Source organism: Anomalospiza imberbis, chromosome 7, assembly GCF_031753505.1.
Source record: "Anomalospiza imberbis isolate Cuckoo-Finch-1a 21T00152 chromosome 7, ASM3175350v1, whole genome shotgun sequence".
NCBI lineage: Eukaryota > Metazoa > Chordata > Aves > Passeriformes > Viduidae > Anomalospiza > Anomalospiza imberbis.
Window position 1 is genome coordinate 9,319,765 of NC_089687.1, and position 21,987 is coordinate 9,341,751.

The 21,987-nt window shown below is 40.5% G+C and overlaps 3 protein-coding genes across 11 annotated transcripts; 1 reads left to right on the plus strand and 2 right to left on the minus strand.

The window, feature by feature from the left end:
* Positions 1–256: 256 nt before the first annotated feature.
* Positions 257–5,047, minus strand: LOC137476886 (centrosomal protein of 70 kDa-like). Of its 7 annotated transcripts, none has more exons than XM_068195297.1 (9): positions 4,912–5,047; positions 4,380–4,476; positions 4,103–4,226; positions 3,603–3,783; positions 3,118–3,287; positions 1,979–2,038; positions 1,210–1,309; positions 728–816; positions 257–408 (listed from the first exon to the last, which is right to left on the minus strand). In XM_068195297.1, the coding sequence occupies exons 1-9, from the start codon at positions 4,918–4,920 to the stop codon at positions 327–329; spliced, it is 912 nt and encodes a 303-aa protein (XP_068051398.1). In that variant the 5' UTR covers positions 4,921–5,047; the 3' UTR covers positions 257–326. The 7 variants fall into 7 exon arrangements, with proteins under 7 accessions (XP_068051398.1, XP_068051397.1, XP_068051400.1 ...); XM_068195296.1 differs by having other exon boundaries at positions 4,380–4,479; positions 4,912–5,024; XM_068195299.1 differs by lacking the exon at positions 4,912–5,047 and adding an exon at positions 4,697–4,818.
* On the plus strand, positions 4,955–12,740 carry FAIM (Fas apoptotic inhibitory molecule). 3 transcript variants are annotated; one of them, XM_068195303.1, is made up of 6 exons: positions 5,035–5,084; positions 6,544–6,601; positions 7,231–7,366; positions 7,729–7,957; positions 9,382–9,431; positions 10,864–12,740. In XM_068195303.1, the coding sequence occupies exons 2-6, from the start codon at positions 6,558–6,560 to the stop codon at positions 11,011–11,013; spliced, it is 609 nt and encodes a 202-aa protein (XP_068051404.1). In that variant the 5' UTR covers positions 5,035–5,084; positions 6,544–6,557; the 3' UTR covers positions 11,014–12,740. The 3 variants fall into 3 exon arrangements, with proteins under 3 accessions (XP_068051405.1, XP_068051404.1, XP_068051406.1); XM_068195304.1 differs by lacking the exon at positions 6,544–6,601 and having other exon boundaries at positions 4,955–5,084; XM_068195305.1 differs by lacking the exons at positions 5,035–5,084; positions 6,544–6,601 and adding an exon at positions 5,124–5,183.
* Positions 12,655–21,974, minus strand: PARP9 (poly(ADP-ribose) polymerase family member 9). The gene is made up of 10 exons (XM_068195294.1): positions 21,945–21,974; positions 21,529–21,568; positions 19,965–20,800; positions 18,441–18,665; positions 18,148–18,360; positions 17,325–17,389; positions 16,517–16,887; positions 15,554–15,702; positions 14,701–14,866; positions 12,655–13,520 (listed from the first exon to the last, which is right to left on the minus strand). The coding sequence occupies exons 1-10, from the start codon at positions 21,957–21,959 to the stop codon at positions 13,183–13,185; spliced, it is 2,418 nt and encodes an 805-aa protein (XP_068051395.1). The 5' UTR covers positions 21,960–21,974; the 3' UTR covers positions 12,655–13,182.
* Positions 21,975–21,987: the final 13 nt, after the last annotated feature.

Below are 21,987 nucleotides of genomic sequence, written 5' to 3' on the forward strand. Positions count from 1 at the left end.
GAAACCAATAGCTTCCTTTCAGCTTATGGAAGCAGCAAACACCACAGATGGCCCTGTACATATTGCCAGCAAAAGAACTCAAATCAAAAGCAGAAAGACAAAATGAAATAAAAAACCCCACACTTCTGTGCCCCCATTTGGAGACCCTGCCATCATTTCAGAAATAGAGGGCTTTAGAGGTCCAGAAGCACTTGCTGCCTATAACCAGGCTCCAAAGAATGCTGATAAGGCACATGCTCTATAAGCTACTCTCTACATTATGGGTTGCAGAATAACCTTGCCTTCAGAAGTCCAGAGGATTCATGGAAGTGCCTGAAAGAATATACTTACTGGATAGTTTTCTTTAAAGCTTTCTGTAGTTTCTTCACTTGGTGCTTGTAAAATTTTAATTCCTGTGCAGTTGGCCTGCTAGACAGAAAAATACCATGCTATGTGTCTTTCATTGGAAGGTATCTATAAAATTCATCCGAGCAGAAAAGCTTTGTCAGTGGCAAAAAATCATTCTGGAAATTAAATTCTGCAACATTTCTACATGACAACAGCAATAAAGAGCAAACTAACCATTAGCAGCTGTTATTAACAGTGTGGGGAGAAGAGTGTGGCTGTTGCTGCCATATCTCATTTCTTTGATCACAAACTTCACACTTTACTTTTACAATTGCTGGTACTTTGTAAAGCAAAGTCTACTGAAATGGCCTTACAAAGGATGATACTTATCCTTGCTCACCTTATTTCCAAGTTTTTCTTGAGATTTATATTTTCAAGCAAAAGCTGTTCGTTCTTGGCTTTTGTTTCAATAAGTTGCTTCTGGAAAGACTGCAACATAGACTGGGTTATTGCTCTTATTGCCCTCATTCCATAATGAACAAGCTTTAACAATTTAAAGTATGTGCATGTGAAGAAGGGTTCCCAATTGCCTGGACAGCAAAAAAGCATGGATGAGGACTCAGATGATTGAGACCAAGAGCCTCGTGCATTAGACCCCAGGTGGAGCGCTGTGACTACAGGAGATCTATACAATCCTCAGCAGACTCCCAACATTTTGCTGAATCTTTGCACAAGGACAGGGAACTCTGCCCACAGAGGTTACAAGTTCAGAAGACATGATAAGAACAAGGGACAGAAATCAAACATGTTTATGTTTCTATGTGGCTCTTGAAAGGTTACCATTGAGAGATCTGCACTGACTTATTCTTGGAAGTTCCATACCATGAGCAGTGCTTTGTAATTAGGAGTAGCATCTAGATTTAAGAACTCTTCCTTGTTTTTTACTTCTCTCTGCACCTCGTCTTCATCTTTTTTATATTGCCTATTGGGAAAAATACATTGGTTCAGCTTACTGCAGTTCAATTAGCTCAAAAATTTAAGTTGGTTTAGTTAGCAGTTATGTATGATAATAATGTTTCCATAAGCTACCAAATAAATAGAATAGAAATTCTGCCCTAAGATTCATGCTCTAATTTCTGGGAAAGCTATTTCATATGCTAATGAAGTGCCCTTATCCACAAGAGAAACTTCAAGCAAATCCCATTTCAGTTTTCTCAACAGTAATCTCAAACTATAGGAATGTCTCAGGTATCTGTTGCTTTGTGCCATGCAGGCACTGGGATAGTGCTGAAAACCTTTAGTTTTGTGAGCTCAATCAACTGAGCACAGCTAATACAGTAATTCTGCCTGTGAACCATGGCAAAAGAGAAAGGGGAAGGAAAAGAAAGAAAGAAAGACACACTTATAGTTCAAGTATCTGAATACCCCAAGCCTCCTAACTATCCTGGTCTCCTGACTGAGAAGCTGCTTAGCCTGACTGCCAGTTATTCTCTGGAAAAATCTAAATTTCCATGACCATCATAACCCTTTGCTGTTTCTTACATGCTAGTGATACTTGGAGCACAGCATATTTACCACTATAAGATTTAAGAACAGTAAGGGCTAAAAAATTTTTGAACAGTAGAACCACAAGGCATTCAATGAGACCTACCTCAGCTCCTTTTTAATCTGACTAATTTGAGATTCATAATAATCAATTAGACAAAGGTACCTGAAGAAAGGAAAAATGTTAATTTTGAATTTCAGATATTCTCACAAAACTCATACTGTGACCAACCCAGAGGACCAGGTCAGCTTATACACTGCACTGCACTTTGGAAGTGGCTGCTCCAAACAGTGGAGTTTCTCTCATACTAGACAACCATGGTCACACTTTGCCAAAATGGAAAAGCAGACACATTGAATCTGTACTAGCTCAGAAGCAGCAAAATATTCAAGAGGAGAAAAGTTAAATCTGCCCACCAACCTCCTCATCTTATGCTTGTGGTTATCCAGCAAGATTAACAGAGGCACAGTCAAAATAAAGTGTCTTGAGCACTCTGAGATTGTCTGGTTTGGAGAGACAGATGAGAGAGGACAGGGACCCAAATTCACTGATCCTTCCTCTGATACAGTGAGGGCCCAAGGAAAAAGCTGAGCACATACAAGCCCTCTTAAAAGTTTCCCAGGTAAACATTGCTGGCCAGGCTTAGAAAGCCAGGTGATATCAGCACAATAAAGCAATGGCTACCTGAGGCCTAGGAATTGGCAAATGTCTGATTGTAGCAGAGCTACGGAAATCCTACTAGCAAGAGACCAAGCCTTGCGACACTTTGGGATCTTACCCAAAAGTACTTGGAAGCTCACAGCAAGCCTGCAGTCAGCAGTTGCAAACATCACTTCCCAAAACTGGAAAGGCTCTTTTTTGGGGGAGCTAAGGATGCTGTTTGTTGAGGGGGTTTGTTCATTTTTAACTTACATTTTTAAATGTTAGAATCCCAGCTTGAGATCATCCTAGCTGACTCTGCAGCTACAGAGCAGAGTGAATCATTCCCTTCCCTTTGCTGACATCTAGTGTGGGCAGTGGGTGGCAATTTTTTAATTTCTGCCTTGGATTTATCTGGCTTACAGTTTCAAAAAAGAAAAATATCACTGCACTGAGGTACCTTCACAAGACTATATATTTCATCTTGTACTCCTAAAGTCTCCAGATGACCTTTTTTCCCCATATAAATATTGACAAGTATTACATTAAAATCTGTTTCTTCATTTAATGTTGCAGGGATTCAGCAGTAGAAGAGAATCACTTACCGCTGATCCAGGAGAGACTTGGGAGCTCTTCTGCAAAACTGACAAAACATTTTGTTTTGAGTGTCAACTCGCTGCTGCTCCTCCCTCCCAACTCTGCTCAGCTCCTTCTGCAAGTGGGCAATAATCTCTTCCTGTTCTTGCAGCTTTTCCTGCTGCTGTTGGTATTTTACCTGTGAACAGGCAACGGGAGCGTTACTGAATTGTTCTGACCCGCACACTGACTGTACTGTACAAGCCCAGCTACACACCTGGAACCAAGGAACACGAGCACTTGGGATTCAGCCATGCTGAAGAGACAGTGAAGAGGGATACAGATATTTTTCTAAATTATTTCTAGAAAGTGCTGAATAGTTTGAAAATACTTAGCTGTCAACAGTGTACTAACCCTATGACCCAAGATTCATGTTTATTTAGATCAGTGTAAATATTCTGAGATCTTTTGTAAGTCAAAAGTTTGAATCCTCAGGCAGCACTATCTGAATTACCCGTGAAGCCTGTTGCTCTTTTTGAAGTTCCTTGACTTGGTTCTGTTGCTGGCATGCCTTAGCTATTGTTTCATCTTCCAGCTGACAAATTTTGGCTTTAATGTTTTTCACCACATTTTCCAAATCATTAGCCCGTTGCTCTTGCCGAGATGCCCGACCTTGTTCCAGTCGTACCACATCTCTGAAAAAAGAAATGAATCCTTGCTTTTAAATTAAGCTCATTTCACTACAGACAGTGCAGGAAGCACATGCCTGACATTATGTGATGGACCTTTGATAACATCCTGTGGCAGCAGGTGTGGGAAATACCCTGATATGAGAAGAAGCAGCAGATGAAACAAGGGAAGAGCTTGAAAGGAACTGGGACAACATTGCTGCACACTGAACAATTACCTCAGGAAAAAGGTCTTAGGCCTCTGGTGAGATAAGATCTCCACCAGGCTGGAGTTGCACACCCATAATACTTTTACTCTGCAGGTAAATTCCTTCCACTATCTTACCTAAGACATCGATTTGCCTCCATAAGCCCCTGCATCACCTTTTGCTGTCGCTCAGTGTCTTCCACCAGCGTTTGTAATGCAAGTCTTATTCCCTGAGAAGACTGACGGTCTAGGATAATCATATCTGGAGATACAGAACATAAGCAAAGTCACAATGAAAGGGTTTGAACAGCCAAAGAAGATTTGCCTGTTTGCTGCCACTAGGAAGTAACAGCTTTGGAGATGCCTTATGAACTTAGGGTTACTATTTCCAAATACAAAAATTACATTTCCTTACCTGATGTATCTCTGCAGCTCTGGGGGGCAGCAAGACTCACAGGTTTCAACCCATGACGCATTAATACCCTGTTTAGGTTTTCCCACTCTGCCTTCTCCTGCTGCTTTGGGAGAAAGGGAAAAAGGCAGAAACCTGAGTTCTTCACATCAGGTGTGTAGCAGAGGGTACCAAATGCCCACAAATTAAAGCAAACAACCCCAAACTCCCAGGGGGCCACTACAGGAGGGTTTGTGAGAAACTCCACTAGGATCTGCAAAGCACGTTGGGGAAATGTGTACTTAACACCACACGGTATAATCAGTTTTCCTGATCCCTACTCGAAAGCAGAATACGCGCAATAAGTTAAATTCGCCTCTTTAGGAAGCCCAAACCACCGGCCCTCGGGTTCCTCCAACGCAGCCGGGGCGCAGCGGCCCCGCCGCGAGCGGAGCCCTCAGGGAGGCGGCGGCGGCTCTGGGGGTTCATGCACTGCTCCATCGCGTTTTGTCCCGCTCCAACCACCCAGCAGCGACACCCGGGGCCAGCAGAGTACCTCGGTCATGGCGAGGGCCGCAGGGCAGGAGAGGGGCCGCTCCTCAGGCCGCGGAGCCGCTCGGGCGGGAGCGGAGCGGCGGGAGCGGCGGGCGGGGGGGAAGGGCCGGGGCGGCGCCGCGCGGGCGCCGCCATTTTGCGGCGCGGGAGGCGAGGGGAGGAGACCGGGCGGAGGTAGGAGCGGGGGCACGGCGGGAGCTGCGGCCGGGCGTGGGGCTAATAAAAACAAAAAGTAAACACAGGGGAAAAATGGAAAAAAACTCGTTGCTGGTGGTAATGGTGGGGGCACATCTGCCGTCCGGCTTGCGGTTCCCGGTACGCCGCCTCGCAATGAGCGCTGCCGGGATTAGTGGATGGTCTGGGAGCCGTAATCCCAGCCTAGTTTTCAGAACGAGCCCTTCCGTGTGAAGGAGCGAATGGCGCCTTGGGCTGCTGAGTGGGTCAGTGAATAGAGGCGGTGGGTGCAGCACTGCTGGGTGTCCCTGGTTCGGACCCTCCCTCCTGGAGCAGCGCACGGCTTTCCCTTGGGACGCGGTGGGATCGGCTGGCCTGCAGCAAACACCCCTGGCCTAGAGTCTGCCTTCGCGTTTGGTGTAAAATAAATGTGTATTGCTTCATTAGCATGATTTCAGGAAAAACAAAAAAAAAGAAAAAAAAAGGGAATTTGTGTGTTCTGGGATGCTTCCCAAGCCTTTCAGCGTTGATCCTAAATGATGCCTAAAATCCACGCCGCAGCACTGCGGCCTGCCCGGGGTGATGGAGGCTCTGGGCTGGCCGGACACCTCTTGTGGCATCTCCTGCGTGCCCGAGGCCGCCCCTTGTGCTGATCCCTGCCGGGGACGCGCGGTCTGTGCCTGCCTGCTCCTGGGAGCAGAGGAGGGAGAGATTCCCCCTGACTCCCCCCGTGTGCCCGGGATGCCGCCTTCGCAGGAACCAGAAACTTCAGGAGCGGCCAAAACAACCTCCTCGGCTTTTGGTAGCACTGCCTGGTTATTGATAGGTACAGACAAGACAGATAATGATGAAATTAATGAGTGAAAACGATACATTAAAAAGCCGTGGTTATAAAACACCGTCATGTAAGAAATTAGTTCCTTGTGGCTCACATAGATTTTGCGACTGATTTGTCAGGTCAGATTTAGTAATGTGCTTGTTGAAAGCTGCTACAGTTGTTTAGAAAAGGGAGGAGATGAAATTACTGCCTGTGCTATTTCTAGTCCCGATTTCATTACGGTCTGGGCCTGAGATGGGCAGCTCTGGGTTGGGTTCCTGCTTTGGTCAAGTTGTTCATTTCCAAGCTTTGTCTCACAAATCAGGCAGCCCATTTTTCCATCCAGTAACTGACAAAGTTATGAGCAGCTAGTAAAGGTAGGACAAACTTTACTAGCACTTATTTGGTTTTGTAAAATATAGTATTTTTTAAAATACACTTGCCTTTCTGTCTTAGAGAAAGATGGTTGTATTTTAAGTGTTTTTATTTTATCATATATATAACAGCACTGCACGCTAGTTAATGATGCTTTTAAAAATGTCCTTTATCTTAGCTGGAGAAAATGGTGAAACTTTAGACTTCAGCGCTTCTCTCCTACTATTCTGCTTTTCTATTTTTTCTGGCTGCTAATTGGATTAAAAGCTCTTTTGGCTTCTATGGCATCCGGTGAGGAGATTACTGTCTGTGACGATGAAATAAGGTAAAGAATCAGAACTGTGATATGAGCAGATTTGGAAAGATATCCACAATTCCAGTGGTCACTTATGACTGTATCTAAACTTTAAAAATTAATTGAATAAAAGGATATCTTGCCAGATCCCTTCCCCTGTGTCTGTGTGTGCAGAGTTGCATATCTGAATTATGGAGGAGGTGTTTATGAGATTAGAGACAAATCTGTTAACACAGCAAATAGTTTTTAGACTATTTTTTCAACTCTAAAAAGCTGAAACACATTCTTTGACACCAATCAAATAATATATTTTAATGCCTACCAAGAAATAGCAGAACTGTCCAGGAGTATCTTAAAACTAAATATAATTTTGTTACATATTGTCACCTGAAGTAGGAGTTTTAGAGGTTAGATGGGTAGCTGTGTCTTTGTACTGTTTGTCAAAATGAGTCTAACTGTTTATATTTTGTGTTGTCATATTTGAATGTCTGAAAAACATGAAAATATAAGCAGTTCTGTATGCTTATTATTTCAAGTCTCATTTTGTATTTGCAAAAAGTGCAAATAGAAAAGCAGAAGAAGCAGTAAAGCTTTGAACTGCAGACATCAGGACTTGAACTTTCAACGACAATTAATTTACTTTGTTGGTTTCTCCTTAGGTCTCGGTACAGCCACTTAGAGAAGATGACAGATTTGGTGGCTGTTTGGGAAGTAGCTTTAAGTGATGGTGTTCATAAGATTGAATTTGAACATGGGACCACTTCAGGAAAGCGTGTTGTCTATGTTGATGGAAAGGTGAAATTGCTATGTGCTCAAAATTCACTGTGATACAGATTATATAAGTGCACTTCCATGCAACACACATCACAGCAAACAAAAAATTAACAAATGCGAGTGAGGTACATTCAGTTAATTACCTAATTTAATAACATGCATCATTCTTTTTTTTTCAGTTCCAATTAAGGTGTGAGTATTCGTGAAGTGCTTTGCTGTCCTTGGGCAGAGGCACTCTGTGCATACAAAGCACTCATTCCCCAACAGTAGTTCAGTACTGAGCTGTCTCCTGAGTTCCAGTTCAATTTTTTAATATTAAAACACATACTCAGCTTTTTCAATTAATACCCACTGTCTTTTTTTTTTTTTTTTTTTTCCTACAGGAAGAAATAAGAAGAGAATGGATGTTTAAATTAGTGGGTAAAGAAACATTCACTGTTGGAGCTACTAAAACTAAAGCTGCTATTAACATTGATGCAGTCAGTGGCTTTGCATATGAATATACTTTGGAGATCAATGGGAAGAGTCTCAAGCAGTATATAGAGAACAGGTTAAAAACAACCAATACTTGGATATTGAACTTGGGAGGTACAGACTATAGAATTGTTCTAGGTAAGTAAACATTGAGTGACTACATGTTGCTGCCTTTGAATAAACTCTGTGCATTTAAAAACTGGTAATTAAGAGAAAGCACAGTTCAGTGGGTAGCTCTGATGCAGTATAAAATCCTGGGGGATGTGGAAATTTGGAATGAGATGCCAAAGATAGTCTGAAAAGTAATGATCTTGTTATACATGTGTGAGTCTACAGCCATGTGGTCTAGATTTGGTGGGGGGAAGTTGGGAGATATTACTGCTGCTGCATCCACAGAGCTGCCCTAGCAAGGCAGTTCTTCAGGTGAAGCCTGTTACAGAAATTTTACCTGCATTGTGATCAAACCTCATGTGGGTCTAAGTTTGTTCAGCAGGTAACCAGGCTTTCCTTCCAAAAATCATTAGCCATGGTCAAGAAGTCTTCATCTGAAGTGCAGCGATGTTATTCCACATTTTAGATAGAGTGATGAGCATCCTTTTTTCTGCATCACTTCTTATGTACAAACTTAAACCTTCCAGTGATGTTCTTTCACTTTCTTAATAGTAAGTTACAATTACCAATGCATTGCTTCTCTTCTGCCCCCTCTCTCCCAGTTACATGACAAGCAGGTGGGAGGAAGGGATCCCTTGAGGAATTTGTCCGTGGCATCTAGTGGGAAAACTTCCACTTGGGCATTGCTGTATGGTTAGAGCCGGAGACAAGAGATCTCAGACTATTATTTCTTCTTAAACCTCAGGACAGAATGAACTGCCCTAAGATGAAGGGAAGCAATGAAGAAAAACAGTTTTAGTGCCAGAAACAGATAAGTCTTCACAGAATTTTAATATCCTTATGCTTAGTGGAAAGGCAAGCAGGGTTCAGCTCTCTGCTGATGTTGTGTCAATGATAGTGTCAGTAAAGGGAATTCTACAGCAAAGTAATTTAAGGAGGATGTGCTGGGAGAAGTAAAAGAACATTCTGTTTCAAATTCAAAAAAACTCTTAAGATAGATATTTAAAGTGGTACTTGGTGTTGTCAAAATATTAAGAATACAAACAGTTTGATGGACTAAATAATGCTGCTTTTGAATTAATTTGACCTGGAAAAAGAGTTGGAGCTTTATTGAAAAACCAGCACTCAAATAATTAGCAGAAATTACTTCACTTTTCTGTCTTTTAATTTTTTTCAGTTTAAGACTGTCAGAGTATCTCTGACACTATTCAGAACAACACAGTGTTAATAGCCAGGGCTAGGGAGGGGTAAAAATGTATCTTCTAAGCAAAAGTTGAGGAAGGAGCCTTCCTTCTTTCCAACTTGAGAACAAACCCTCTAACTACTTAGGAACTCATTTGGGAATTGAAAGTAAAATTCCACGGTAGATTTTTAAAATCCCTAGATCCTTGTTAGTATGGACAAAAAAAATTACCTTGTTCTTTCTACCTTGTTTTCCTTTTCCTTCACAGAAAAGGACACTATGGATGTGTGGTGCAACGGTCAAAAAATGGAAACAGCGGTACGTGATCCTTTCCAAAGGCTCTGCCCAGGCTATGGATACGTAACCAAAGCTTGGCAGAATAAGCCCCAGAGGGGCACATTATCTCCCTTTACCAAAGAGGCCAAGGCAGCCAGGATGCTCCTGGTCTGTTCCAAATGACCTTCACTGAATTTTATAATGGGCAGTATTTCAGTTCATATGTCAAACTGAAAACTGTCAAATCTGCTGGTTTAAGGATAAATTATGCTTTTCTTTACCCTTTTTAGACAAACAAAAGAAATTTGAGTCAGATGTGCAGGGTTTTTAGGGAGAAAATTTTATGGCGATTGGGAAGGATTTGAGTTTGATGCAGAGTGCAGAGCCACTGCATCCAAACCTGCTTGTAATAGTTGTCACTGAAACTTGAACACGTGTAGTCTGTTACTACTCATACCTTTTGCCATCTTGAGATGTTCCTAATACTTAGGGCTTAAGAGCCTCATTGGAACAAGTCAAATCTTTTATCTTTATCACATCTGCATTAATTTTCAGAGCAGGCTGACAGGTGGGTGGTTTAATCTGTTTAGTGTCTTTCTGCTTGTGATGGCTCTCAATATGCACACCAGGTAGGCTTCCCCATCCTTGAAGGATGCTCTTTCTCACCAGAGGGTGTCAAAGTTGTTACTGCTGTCACAAGGAAGCCCCTGGATGAGTACAAACGGTAAAATCAACAGTTCTGCTATACCTGAGAGTAGGATGAAAAGATTCACCCAATGTTTACTTAGTAATTAGTGGAAGAAGCCTCCTCTTCCAGTAAATCAGGACTTCTGCTCCTGATGGCTCAGACTTTTCTACAATGCACTGAAAGCACTCAGAGGCGTCCTTGCAAGCTGTGAGTGCAGGTTAAGTGCCAAACTGTGCTTCCATTAGAGCAGCACACATTAGTTCTGCTGTCACAAACATCATGACAAAAACACAGCCATACCTGGCAAAATCTGTAACAGGAAATTACAGAACTGCAGGAGGAGATGTGTATCCAAGATACATAACTGTTGTACTCAATTCAGGGATCTGTTGAAGAAGGCATCCTAAATACTTCACCTTTCACTGCCACTTGAGCATAGGTTTATGTGGCACCTACTGGCTGTGCAGCACAACCTGGCAGGATGCTGCCTTTTCTGTTTTTGTTTACTGAGATGCATTAGTTTGATTCACGAACTCCAACCTTACCATTTCTGGTTGTGTGATATTTTCATCACCATCTGATACCCACAAATCTTTAACTAGGCACCTTGACAGAGCCCTGCCTGAGATTCAGCAGCTTTGTTCAGCTTTCAGGCAGTATTTGTCACAGGTACCTAAAGCTGCTGAAACTGTGGGAACTGCAAGTGATCTTGACATTGATGCATTCGAGCTTCTCATTTATTAAAATACCATGTGTCTGTTTTTATTCTTGTTTCCTTTCTCCCAGGGTGAATTTGTGGAAGATGGGACTGAAACTCACTTCACTGTTGCTGATCATAGCTGTTGCATTAAGGCTGTCAGTAGTGGGAAACGAAAGGAAGGAATTATTCATACCCTTATTGTGGACAACAGAGAAATCCCAGAGGCTGTGGAATAGCCTCTGGTTAACTGATTACGATAGGACTAAGATCAGGAATTTTCAATTACTGTGGTAATTATTTTAATATGTACTACTTGGTACATCTAGTTTGTGCTGGGTTTATTTTCTAGTTTCCGTACACAAAATTATTCTTTTTGAGGACCAGATGAAAATAATTATGTACAACCTCTTACATTACCAGTTTTTTAAAAAAGCTATATATATCTAGAATATATAGCATATCACTATGTGTGGAGAACACTGGTGAAATAGAAATTATACGTCAGGAAAAATCAAGCTATAATAAAATGAAAGATAAATATTCAGTGACACTGAATCAATCCTTAACTGCAGGTGTATGTGGAGGGAAGAGAAAGCCTGTATTGGGCAAAGGAGTAAGATGTTAAAAGCTTTCCCTATAATTATTTTTTCTATTAAACTGACTACAGACCTTTTCACAAACAGTTAAGGGGAATTACATAGTTAATAAAAGAGTTAATGAATGAAAGATTAAATTTTGGAATACATAGTTACAAATACTTGTGTTACAGTATTAAATTAATACTGACTTATGAAAACTGTTCTCTATTCCCACTTAGGAGCAAGATGTTATATTGTGCCAAAAATAACATTCCTTTGGGTGTTCTGAAAACTGATGCTGTAGTTCAGAAACTCATTACTGAGTTTCTCCAAAAAAGACAACAGAAGAAAAATAAATTCCTGCCATGAAACCCCTTTAAAAATATCTCTTGAAGCATGCTGACATAAGAACTTACCTTTGTTCAGTGCTAACAAATCTTAAATCTACAACTATCTGTTTTTATGGCAGTAATGTGTCAATCAAGAAATGTGAGGAATGAGGGGACAGAAATGGAAAACAATTGGCTACTTTAATGGAATAGTTAAAATAGGAGTAGACTAATTCTGTTTTCAGAATTGCAGCATAATTTCTAAGAGCAACTTTTGGACTTCTTGAGAGCAAAACTCTTGTGTTAAGAGACTCACACTACAAAACTATCTTTGCAACAGCAAGCACAGCTAATCTTCAAAATAATTTTTTAAAAACTCAAAATATGAATATATTAATCTAAAAGTTTATTTTGTAATGGTTAAAAATATTTCCACTTGTAATCTCAGAATTCAGAATTAAACTTTTATAACTTAATTTCTTTTGGACTTGTGAATGGTTCCTAGCACTACAACGACTAGATCAGGAATTGCAGGTGCAGTACAAGCATCCTGGGAATCCATTAACAAATTATTTTGAAAAGTTTTATTAAATGCTAATTTCATTTATGTTTTAGAGATCAGACTGCTCCCCATCAGCAGGCTTTACTAGAGGAAGTTTCCAGGCACCCAAGTGCTGGACTGAATCCCCTTTTACACTGGAATTACTGTAACAGCTCTTGGGCTTTTCCTGTATTTGCTTCAGATCACTGCAGAAGCAATGTGGGGATTCCCAGCTACAAGGCTGACAATGTAATCTTTAAAAGATGTTGGTAAAGGTAGAGTAATTGAAAAATAATTTCAAGCTGTACCTTGAAGCAGTTCTCTACTATTTTGTAACCTTGCAAAGAGATTGAATGCTGCTGAGAATTCTGAAGCTCATGTACAGTACAAATCACGTTCTTAAGATTACAGAAAAATACAAGTTAACAGTGACATTCATCCTTTTTATTTTGAATATGTGCATCTACAGTGCTTGAAGTAACTAATAAAAACTGTACAGCAACCATTGTAAGAAATCATCAAGTATTGCCTCATGTTTGTCATAACTGTATATAATAGCATGTCCCTAAGCAGAAAACAGCTCTCATCTGCTACTTTCTCCAATCTTAAGTCAAAAGAAAACTTAAGACTCAAAAGGCACAACCAAGATTTCTTGTGTTTCCCTGATCTATGCAACATGTCAGATTAAGAAAATGCAGTGGAAGAATGACAGCCTACACAAACAGCAAGTGTATAGTCACAAGCTGAGATCACTTTAAGGAGTAAGGTAAATGACCAGGTGTGGTAAATGTTAATGTTAAATGTTACACTGTATTTTGTACTCTCTTGTTCACAAATATTTCAGAGAGCTTTTCAGGAAGCACTCTGACCATAGCACACTACTAAGCAGAGCATCCTCTTAAATCTAATCACTAGACTTGGTTCTCAGAAGGTCTTCACCATAGCTACAGTTCTGGTTTATTCCCACCGAGGATCCTGCCTGTTTCCTCCAGGAGTTACATACCTCTCAGTCACTGGGGAACAAGTCACCAAATACTGTGGGAGGGCTGCAAAACCATTGAAAATGACAAAGATCTCAGGATTGTACAAACTATCTACTAAACTGTCATATAATGTAAAGGCATTCCTGTCCAGTGCTGGTGGCATAATACAAGATGGCTGGCCTGTAGTGTGTGAGCCAGTTACTACATCAGCCTCGAACACATACATTTTAGAATCCATTTCCTGCGTAGCTTTACCCTTGGTCAGGTACCTCAGGTTCTTTGTAAAGTAGATGCCAGCTCCGTATTTTTGTTCTGGAAAGAGAAAGAAAAGTTATCAGAAGAGAAAGCATTTAGCAGTTGGTTCTTTCAGGGTGGTAGTTCCAAGAGACTGCTGCTTGATTCTGGGTTACAAGTGATGTGACAGCTCAATGTGTGCCGTCCTTTTGCAAGGTAATTTTCATGGAGTGGCTCTGATGCTTGCACTGACCTCCCACTGAAAGCATGAGCAATGACAGCTGATGGCCATTCCAGTTAACTGCTACTCCAGTGATAACTATTCAGATTTATCTCTTAATCCAGCGATTGAATCATCAAGGTCTAAAGGATTTGTATAAAATAAATCTATGACTCACACTTCATTCATCATGTACGAGGGATTCTGATAAACAACAAAGGCAGCAAGATCTTGATAATGCAAACTACAAAATAGCTTTGAGATTTATATGAAAAATGTCACATGAAGTACTGTTACACTATCAAATGGAAAAGTGCAAAGAAATTAGACCAACATCTTACTGCTTTTAAAGTGTGGAAATGTGCCATGTACATTGCATAGACAAAGAAACACAAATCTCCACTTTTTTAACAGTATATTGCTTGAAATCCCATTCTGCAATTGACATGCAAAATATCACATGCTTCACTTAGTGCTGGATGAAGCACTAAATGCTTATTCTTTCCCTTTCTGAAAGCATCTGTCTACTACAGTATTTCATGGATTTACAACTTTCCTCCAAGTGCACTTTACTCCAAATGGCAGCCTAAGCAATGAGTTATCTGCTCTCTCTAACCACACCTGATCTGAGCAGGGGCCTGGGCTGCATGACCCTCGGAAGCCCCTTCCAGCCTCAGTGTTCTGTGATGCCCTTGAACATGCTTTAGAGCACCAAGCTGCTGAATGCATGTTTGCAGCAGCTACATAAGGACACTGACTTTCTTTACAGTGATGCAACAAAAAACTTGGACATGGAATTACATGTATACTAATAATTCTGTCCAGTGTTTGGGCTAGGCTTGAATTATCTTCCTAGAGCCTTGCTGGCTCTACAGTATCAGGAAGGGAAACCTTAGTGTACATAATAAAGTAAGCTCATACCAATCTAAATACAAGTAAAAACAGTTCTTGTTTAGGAATGCCACTTTTTCTAATTTTAACTTAAGTTTAGTAGTCAGTCACTTCATTTTGATTAAAGATGCCAAAGCAAGTTATTACCTTTTGAAAGAGAATACATCCTGTGAAATCCAGTTTGGCAAACTGAGCAACAGAACTCAGCAGGAACATCCTGGTACAACTTGCGAGTTGTTTTGGAGCTACCATCTACTTTTTTTTTCATTTGTTTGAATGCAGCAGATAGAAGTGGATTATGTATCTTTTCAACCTGTAACATAAATAACAGCTTAGCATAAGCAGATGGAGACCAAATATGAAATTCATAAGTGCTTTCATTCAGGCTATGTTCTTCAATGGAACAACCTTTGCTTAGCCTATATGCATTGACCACATAGTGGACAAAGTATCTGAAGCTGATCCAAAGAAAATAATCATCCCACTCTCCCATGCCTCCCACTGAAATCACTGGGAATATTTCCTGGTATACTGAATCCAATACTTGAGTTGTGCTGAAGAGATTGAGTGCACCTCCTGTTCTGGAAAGCAGTGAGACCCAAGTACGATTCCAGCTTTAACACATAATCGCATCAGAACTCTGGCAAATTTTTAGTGTCAAGCTCACAAAAAGAAAATAGACACTGAATTAGTGTCGTGGAATACCCTACTTAATTTACCCTACCAATCTCATATTTCTCTAGAGTCCTATAAAGGGATATTTGAAGTATGAGGGAGAACACACAGTGCAATTAAAAAGACTTCACAGAATTTAATCACTTTTTGATTATTTGCATGACGTTTAAAATTCATTAGGATTAAAGACTAGATGAGGTTGATTGATCTTAATTTTTAAAAGCAATGCATTGAAATAGTTAATCTGAATTTTTTACACTTCATTAAACATGTTAGTTCAAATATGTGAGCTGATATTCAGTTTCTCCATGAATATCCTCTTTACCCTGAGAACACGAAGTCCAGCTTTTTCAAACTCTTTCTCTCTGTCTTTAAACTCCTGGACGTGGCATTCTACATGTGAAATCTGGAAGTAGTCAGCGGTACTTGTCATGTGAAAGTCTCCTTCTGAAAGCTGGCCTGCTTCTGCTTGGCCTGGATATGAATAAGGGAGTAAAATTTTCATATATCATAATGTCTGAAGCAAAGGCAAGGGAGGCAGATCCACTCCTTTAGCTGGGTTTAGTTAAGAACAAAGAGTGTTAAGTGTTCTCTGAAGTAATGTCAGAGGCTAATATTGAGAGGGACTAGTATATATATATAAAAATGTATATAAATGTATTCTATTTTTCTGCATTTATTATAAAGAAACCAGGAGAGAAAAAACTAAAGAAAAGCAATTTATGATCTCCATGATAGCTCTTCACAGCTGAGCTTTCATATAAAGGTATCGATATTGAATGACTATCAAAAACAAGAATAAAATTGATCACTCAGTAGCTTTCTGTAATAACATTAGTTCTATCAGTTGTTCATGACAGCTCTGAAGAACAAGTCTACTGCTGAGCCCTGCAACAGTGATCCAGCTGTAGCCAGCAAGAGCTCAGCAAAGGTGTGTAGTAATTAAGCGCAAATTTTGTAAATCTCCAGTGGCCAGGCTTTAAAGTGAAGGTATCCTGGAGGGAGCTCCACTACAGCTGGATATACATCATGGGCAGCCCCAGCATAAGCTGTGCCCTACTGGGAATACTGCCAGGTGAGTGACCACAGCTAACAAATGGTCTTCCAGGGGCTCACATGGTGAAAGTACAGGGATATCAGTAATTAAAGCAATACTCAGTATGTGTGTGTGAACTGAATGTATCTCTGTCCACTCTCAGCAATACATAGATATAAATTGCTTCAGACTTAACCTTGTTTAGGCACTTATTTACATAATTAGTGTTCAGGCATTATTTACTTTACATACACATTGAGTAGAGCAGTTTCTCTTGTTCAGCAATAGTCTTCTCTTGCACACGAAGCAGTAATTCTTCTGTTGTGAGCACTGCATCAATCAAAACATCAGGAGGGCCCTGAAGCTCCAGTTTTGCTCGTCCACCTCTCACTTCCTCTGACACAAAGACACTAGAAGGCTGGTCTTGAGAGAGTTCTGCAAACTCCTCTTTACCAAGGCAAAAGATGTAGTTGTTTTCAATAACGGCAGGGTAACCTTCCTGAATTTTCATTACATTCTGGAGCCACGATTCTGCTGCTCCCAGTGCTGTGGGTGTGCACCCTCTAAGTTCAATCACGGGTTCACTGCTTGCAATCTCTTTTGCAGTCTGACTGCCTGACTCTCTACCTGGAAGATATAGGTGTATTTTTTAATACAAGTGCATTGGAAGAGTGAGGAGCTTTCAAGGGCTGACACAAATTCCTACTTGTAATCCCAGCTGTAAAGTGCAAGACAGACACTACTCTTCTGGTATGCTCAAAAAAGAGATTAGCTACAAGGAGGTAATGTTTCCAGGATATTCACACACATGGAGAATTTATCTGCCTTTCACTAAATTACTTCCAACAAGTTAGGCCATGACAATGGGTTTTAAGTCTTAAAAGGGACTGCGCAGTTCCACTCCTATAAATGTAAAAATACAAAGTGCTCACGAGTTTTTGCTTCCTCCTCTCCCCAAGACACATATGTAAATACTAAGTTCCCTATTTTAAAGGAATGTGATTACAGATTATCAAATTGGGAGTATTCATTTACTGGAAATGCCTCTTTTGTTCATTACTTACTCAAAGGATCACTTCTGTTTTCCAGTTTGTATTTTGCTGAATAAAATTTTCTCAGGACAACCTTGAAAGATAAAAGTTTGGGAGCAGTTTGCAATCTCTTACCAAAAGAGTATCTTCAAAACTCTGTTAGACAAGCAGTTTACTCCCCCACCCCCGATTCTGAAATTGTTAACACTGGCATTTGTCAGCTTTTCCCAAAATGTTATTCCTGACAATATCAAATGCATTCCTGTTCTTCTGCATCTCCTAAGGTAATACACCTTAACACACTGAATGGCACCTTTACCAACTCCTTGTGGTTGTGGCCTATCTCATGCTATCACATAAGATAAAGATGTTCATTACTTGCAGTTTAATGCTGATGCATCCTTACTCAGTTTTAAAATCCAGACTTATCTCCTGCCTGTCTACTTGAAATCCTTCTATGATGTTAGCTCATATATGTTGGTAAGTGTTTTGCCTTAGGAGCTCTATACAAAAAAATCAAAACTGACTGTAAATATTTCCTGAGGAGGAATGTTTGTTCCTTAATGAGTTAAGAGTAGACCCTTTCTTACACATTCATTGACAGACATGAGAATTTTTAAGTTCTCTCCCCTTTTTATGAGACTACAGGCTGAAGACTTCTAGCTTAGTGAAGAGAAAATAACCATTTGCAAATATTGAGTATCTGTTAATGAGAGTAATAATTTCACAAAAGGACCTGCTGCTCACAATTGTTGTTAGTACAGGACAGACTATCATAATTTTTAGTCATCTATGGAAATACTTTTAGAGTTTTCTGTCTTCCTTATGGGTAGTTAACAACAAATTGGTTACCTCATGGGCAGCATGGTCATCTGGGCAAATGACAAACTGCACTTCTCTCTTCTTCGTAGGATGTGCCCTAGCAAAATTTAAAACTGCTTCAATCATGGTCTCTGCCACTATGTCAACAGGCAGCTTTGGTGAGCAATTTATTGGAAAAGAAACTGAGGGAGATGAGTGGTCCTGGAAGTGACCCAGGCATCTTTTCACAGCATCCTTCAATTCCTGCAGGCAAAACAAAATCTTTCAGTCCTCACACCACCCAACATGAAAATCCATTAAGATCCAAAGTAAGTGATAGTCACCTGAAGCTGTAACACCGGATGCTGGTATTGCAATACCACGTGCAGTACAAATGTAGAGGGCAGCTCACGCCTTTTGATTACCATGGGCTCATTAAAACGTGTTGGATGTCTAAGATGATGCTGAAGTTCCTTCCAAAAAGCTGGACCCTCTTTTTCCAGCAGTCGTTTTGAAGTCTGAGAGGAAGGCTTACCCCCTGCATTCAGGAGGTTAACAATAGCTGTATTCTGCAAGGAGAAAGTGCAAATTTCAGTGTACTTCAAATTGACTATTTGCAAGCTTTGCTATTATAGAGAGCATTCTTTCTAAGCACAATTCCTGTACAGAGGCCTGACAGCCACAGATCAGCTGCTTGAATTTTCCTACTACTTACTACTACAGCACTGGAATACATCCAAGTATGCACTTTGCAGTGGCAGTTCAGAAACCAACAGTGTGCACAAAGCTGTTCCAGTCAACAAGAGTGCACTGAACAGAATTATTACTCTCACTGTCTAAGTGACCCACGTGCCAATTATCAGCAGGAGAGAACTATGGATGTGGCTGTCATCCCAGCCTTAGGGTAGGTAGCAAGGACACATCACCAAAATAGCAGTGTCAGTACACATAAGGGAACTGCAAAGCTATGCTACTTCCTAGTGGAAAAAGCATTTCAAATATGGAAAATGCAAAAAACTTGTTTACAGAATGCTGATAACAGCAGTAATTGTTCTAACCTTAATTGCTGAATATTATCTAAAGACACAAGAACATGTTTTGCTCATAGTCTTCAGGGCATTTGCATCTTTCAATGCTGTAGAAATGGTTAATAAAATTCCCTGCAAGGTCAACTTTTCAATCCTTTGTTCTTACACCAAAAAACCAAACTTCCTTTTCAATTATGAGACTTCTTTAAAATAAAAATGTATTTATTTTTTAAGATATAGTATTTGCTAAAGGTAAATGCCATTCGTGTGATGTACGTTGCAGTCTAAAAGCTCTGTTGAATTCCTATGACTGAGGTAATCTATTTTGCATCAGATTTTCTAGCTAAAAAGTCAATCAATTTAAGTAATGCTCTATTTAAAGGTAAGGTGCACATCATTTGTGTAAGTTATTTTCTGCTGTTTCAGTGTTGGCTGAATAATTCCAGTAATGGGGTTATGAGAACATAAATTACAGGAAAAAAAGCAAGGCAGAAAATGAGAATACTTCTATGAAGTGCATGATAAAATGTGAATGCCTACGTAATAAGAAGATAAACCTTAACACAGAGATGGATTATTAAATCATTCAATCTTTAGCTGCTTCCTATTATAACAGCCTGTATACAAGAACAAAATAAAAACATTCTAAAGTTCAATAACCATTTAGACAAAAAACAACTCCTTGCTACTATGATTTAATTACTACATGTAAATGCTCATCAAACTGAGAAGAAAACCATTTAGTAGACTGATACAAAATGTGTTCTGAACTCTTGGGCTCCAAATCCTGTGAAGACATGGAGGCAACACCATGTTCCAAAAATTACAGGACAGACTTACCTTCAGATTTGCAGGGTCTTGTTTTATGATGCGCAAGCGAATGTTTTCAAATTTGAGGAGAGGTGGAGACTGGCTTGGTGAAGGTGGCACAGAGTCTTCAAGTGAATTGCTATCACCCAGAAACTTTTCACAGGCCTTCTTTATTTCTGCGACTGTAGACTCATCAATGTTCACCAGGCGGATTTCCCTGAGACAGCTTGGTGGACTTGCCTCAACAAATTCCTTTACAGCCATTACAATCACTTGAGAACACAAATCAACTGGGAAGGCATAGATACCTGAACTCACAGCTGGGATAGCCACAGACTTTAAAGCCTTTCCTGAAGCACTAACATAACACAGAACATTCATAATAGCTTCCTGAAGAAGGTAACAACATCGGTCCTTTTCGTGAGCATACCACCTTGGACCAACTGCATGAATAATCTCCTTACAAGGAAGCTTCCCTCCACCTGTCACTGCTATATCACCAACTTTGACTTTTCCACACCTTTGAACATAAAGCTTGCTTTCCTCTTTTATTTCTGGCCCTCCAGCTTTTACAAGGGCAAGAGCAAGACCTGCTCCATGTTCAAGATACTCATTGGCTGCATTCACCACAGCATCGGCCGGGTGTCTTGTGAGATCATCCTTATAAACACAAATGTCAATGCCCGACTTCATTTTTTTTCTGTATACTTCAACAGTGCTTTTTGTTGCTTTTCTGAAGACCAACCTACAAGCAAACTTTTTGGAAATGAGATTATTTAGACAGTTTTCTTTTCTTTTAAGAGCTTCATAGGCGTCTTTACTGATGGGGATCATCAAATTGACCTCATCCATTATGATGCTTGACCCTAGGATACAGAATATAAAGTGAAATAGAAGGTATTACTATCAAAACATTTGTTTTTATCTAGAAGTGTGGTTTATAGCTCTCAATTTTATCCTACTGTCATTGCTAAACAATATTTTTTTGCACACTCTAATCTTTTCTCTCCCCTTTTCAGAGGTTTAGAAAACCCAGGGAGGTTCATTTAACTGTGCCACAGAGATCCTATACTGAGTTTTAATTCTATGAGTCTCGTTTGGTCTGCACTTAAAGCCCACAGGCAAGTTCTTACTTTGTATGGAACTTCGTATGAACTCAGAAAGGCTTTTAAACCACTTTTTTAAAGGAACAGTTTTTACATTATTACTATGGCTATACAGCCCCCTCCTGGCAGGTGTCAGCAGTACTATACTACAGCACTTACGTTAATTAGTTTAAACCAATTTGTGTGAGTTTAGTCGAACTTTCCTCCGGGGTATACTACCTACTTACAAAAAGTCTGACGTTTTGCACTTATAAAGTATACATGCCAACTCATCAAAACACTTCTGAGTTCTTGCTTCTAAAAGAGAAACGCAAGCAAGTCCTGTTTTAGTAATTAACAATAATGTTGATTCACAACCGTGTCTGTTTCACGTTAATTATGAATTTCAGGTTGCTTTTGGCTTTTGTTTTCAGCTTGCTGGCTGTAGCTGTCAGTTTTCAACGTACATACACCCACACGCTTCGCAGATGGCTAAATGAGAGGCTTACCTAAAGCGGGCTTCCCTCTGAAGAAATCTGCAACGTAACTCTGTTGTAATAAAAAAACAAAAAAGGAAAAGAGAAAGTAAATGTTACAAGCAACAAAGTACGTGGGCTGCCTTCCTACAGGAGAGATTCTATTGCAAATCAAACCGGCAGCAGCAGCTTTTCAAACATCTGCACGAAGTTTCATAGTTTTAAAATGCTGCCCGGAGCTGCAGGAGCTCTGTGGGTGAAGTTACCCTCGGCTTCCTCCGGCTCCCACTAACTCGCAGGAGTGAGAGGCCGGGAAGAGTCATTCCCGAGCGCCAGGCCAGAGGACGGGACTGTTCTGTACCCCTCAACCCCGCCGGGAGTTCCCGCCGCACCCCATCCCCGAGGCAGCCAGCGCCCGGGCCCCTGTCCCCCCTGCCCCGCTCCTCCACCTGGACGACCCCCATGAGGCGGCTCAGGGCGGATCCTCAGCGC

Coding starts and splice junctions, on each gene's coding strand:
- PARP9 (XM_068195294.1), bottom strand. Junction 18,666..19,964: donor AAGACCCTGCAAATCTGAAG/GTAAGTCTGTCC, acceptor TTCTCCTTGCAG/AATACAGCTATTGTTAACCT. Junction 13,521..14,700: donor GATGTATTCTCTTTCAAAAG/GTAATAACTTGC, acceptor TTCTCTTTCCAG/AACAAAAATACGGAGCTGGC.
- LOC137476886 (XM_068195296.1), bottom strand. Junction 3,288..3,602: donor AAGAGCAACAGGCTTCACGG/GTAATTCAGATA, acceptor GCCTGTTCACAG/GTAAAATACCAACAGCAGCA. Junction 2,039..3,117: donor AAGTCTCTCCTGGATCAGCG/GTAAGTGATTCT, acceptor TCCTTTCTTCAG/GTACCTTTGTCTAATTGATT.
- FAIM (XM_068195303.1), top strand. CDS start 6,558: ATGGCATCCGGTGAGGAGATTACTGTCTGTGACGATGAAATAAG. Junction 7,367..7,728: donor TTGTCTATGTTGATGGAAAG/GTGAAATTGCTA, acceptor TTTTTCCTACAG/GAAGAAATAAGAAGAGAATG. Junction 7,958..9,381: donor AGACTATAGAATTGTTCTAG/GTAAGTAAACAT, acceptor TTTCCTTCACAG/AAAAGGACACTATGGATGTG.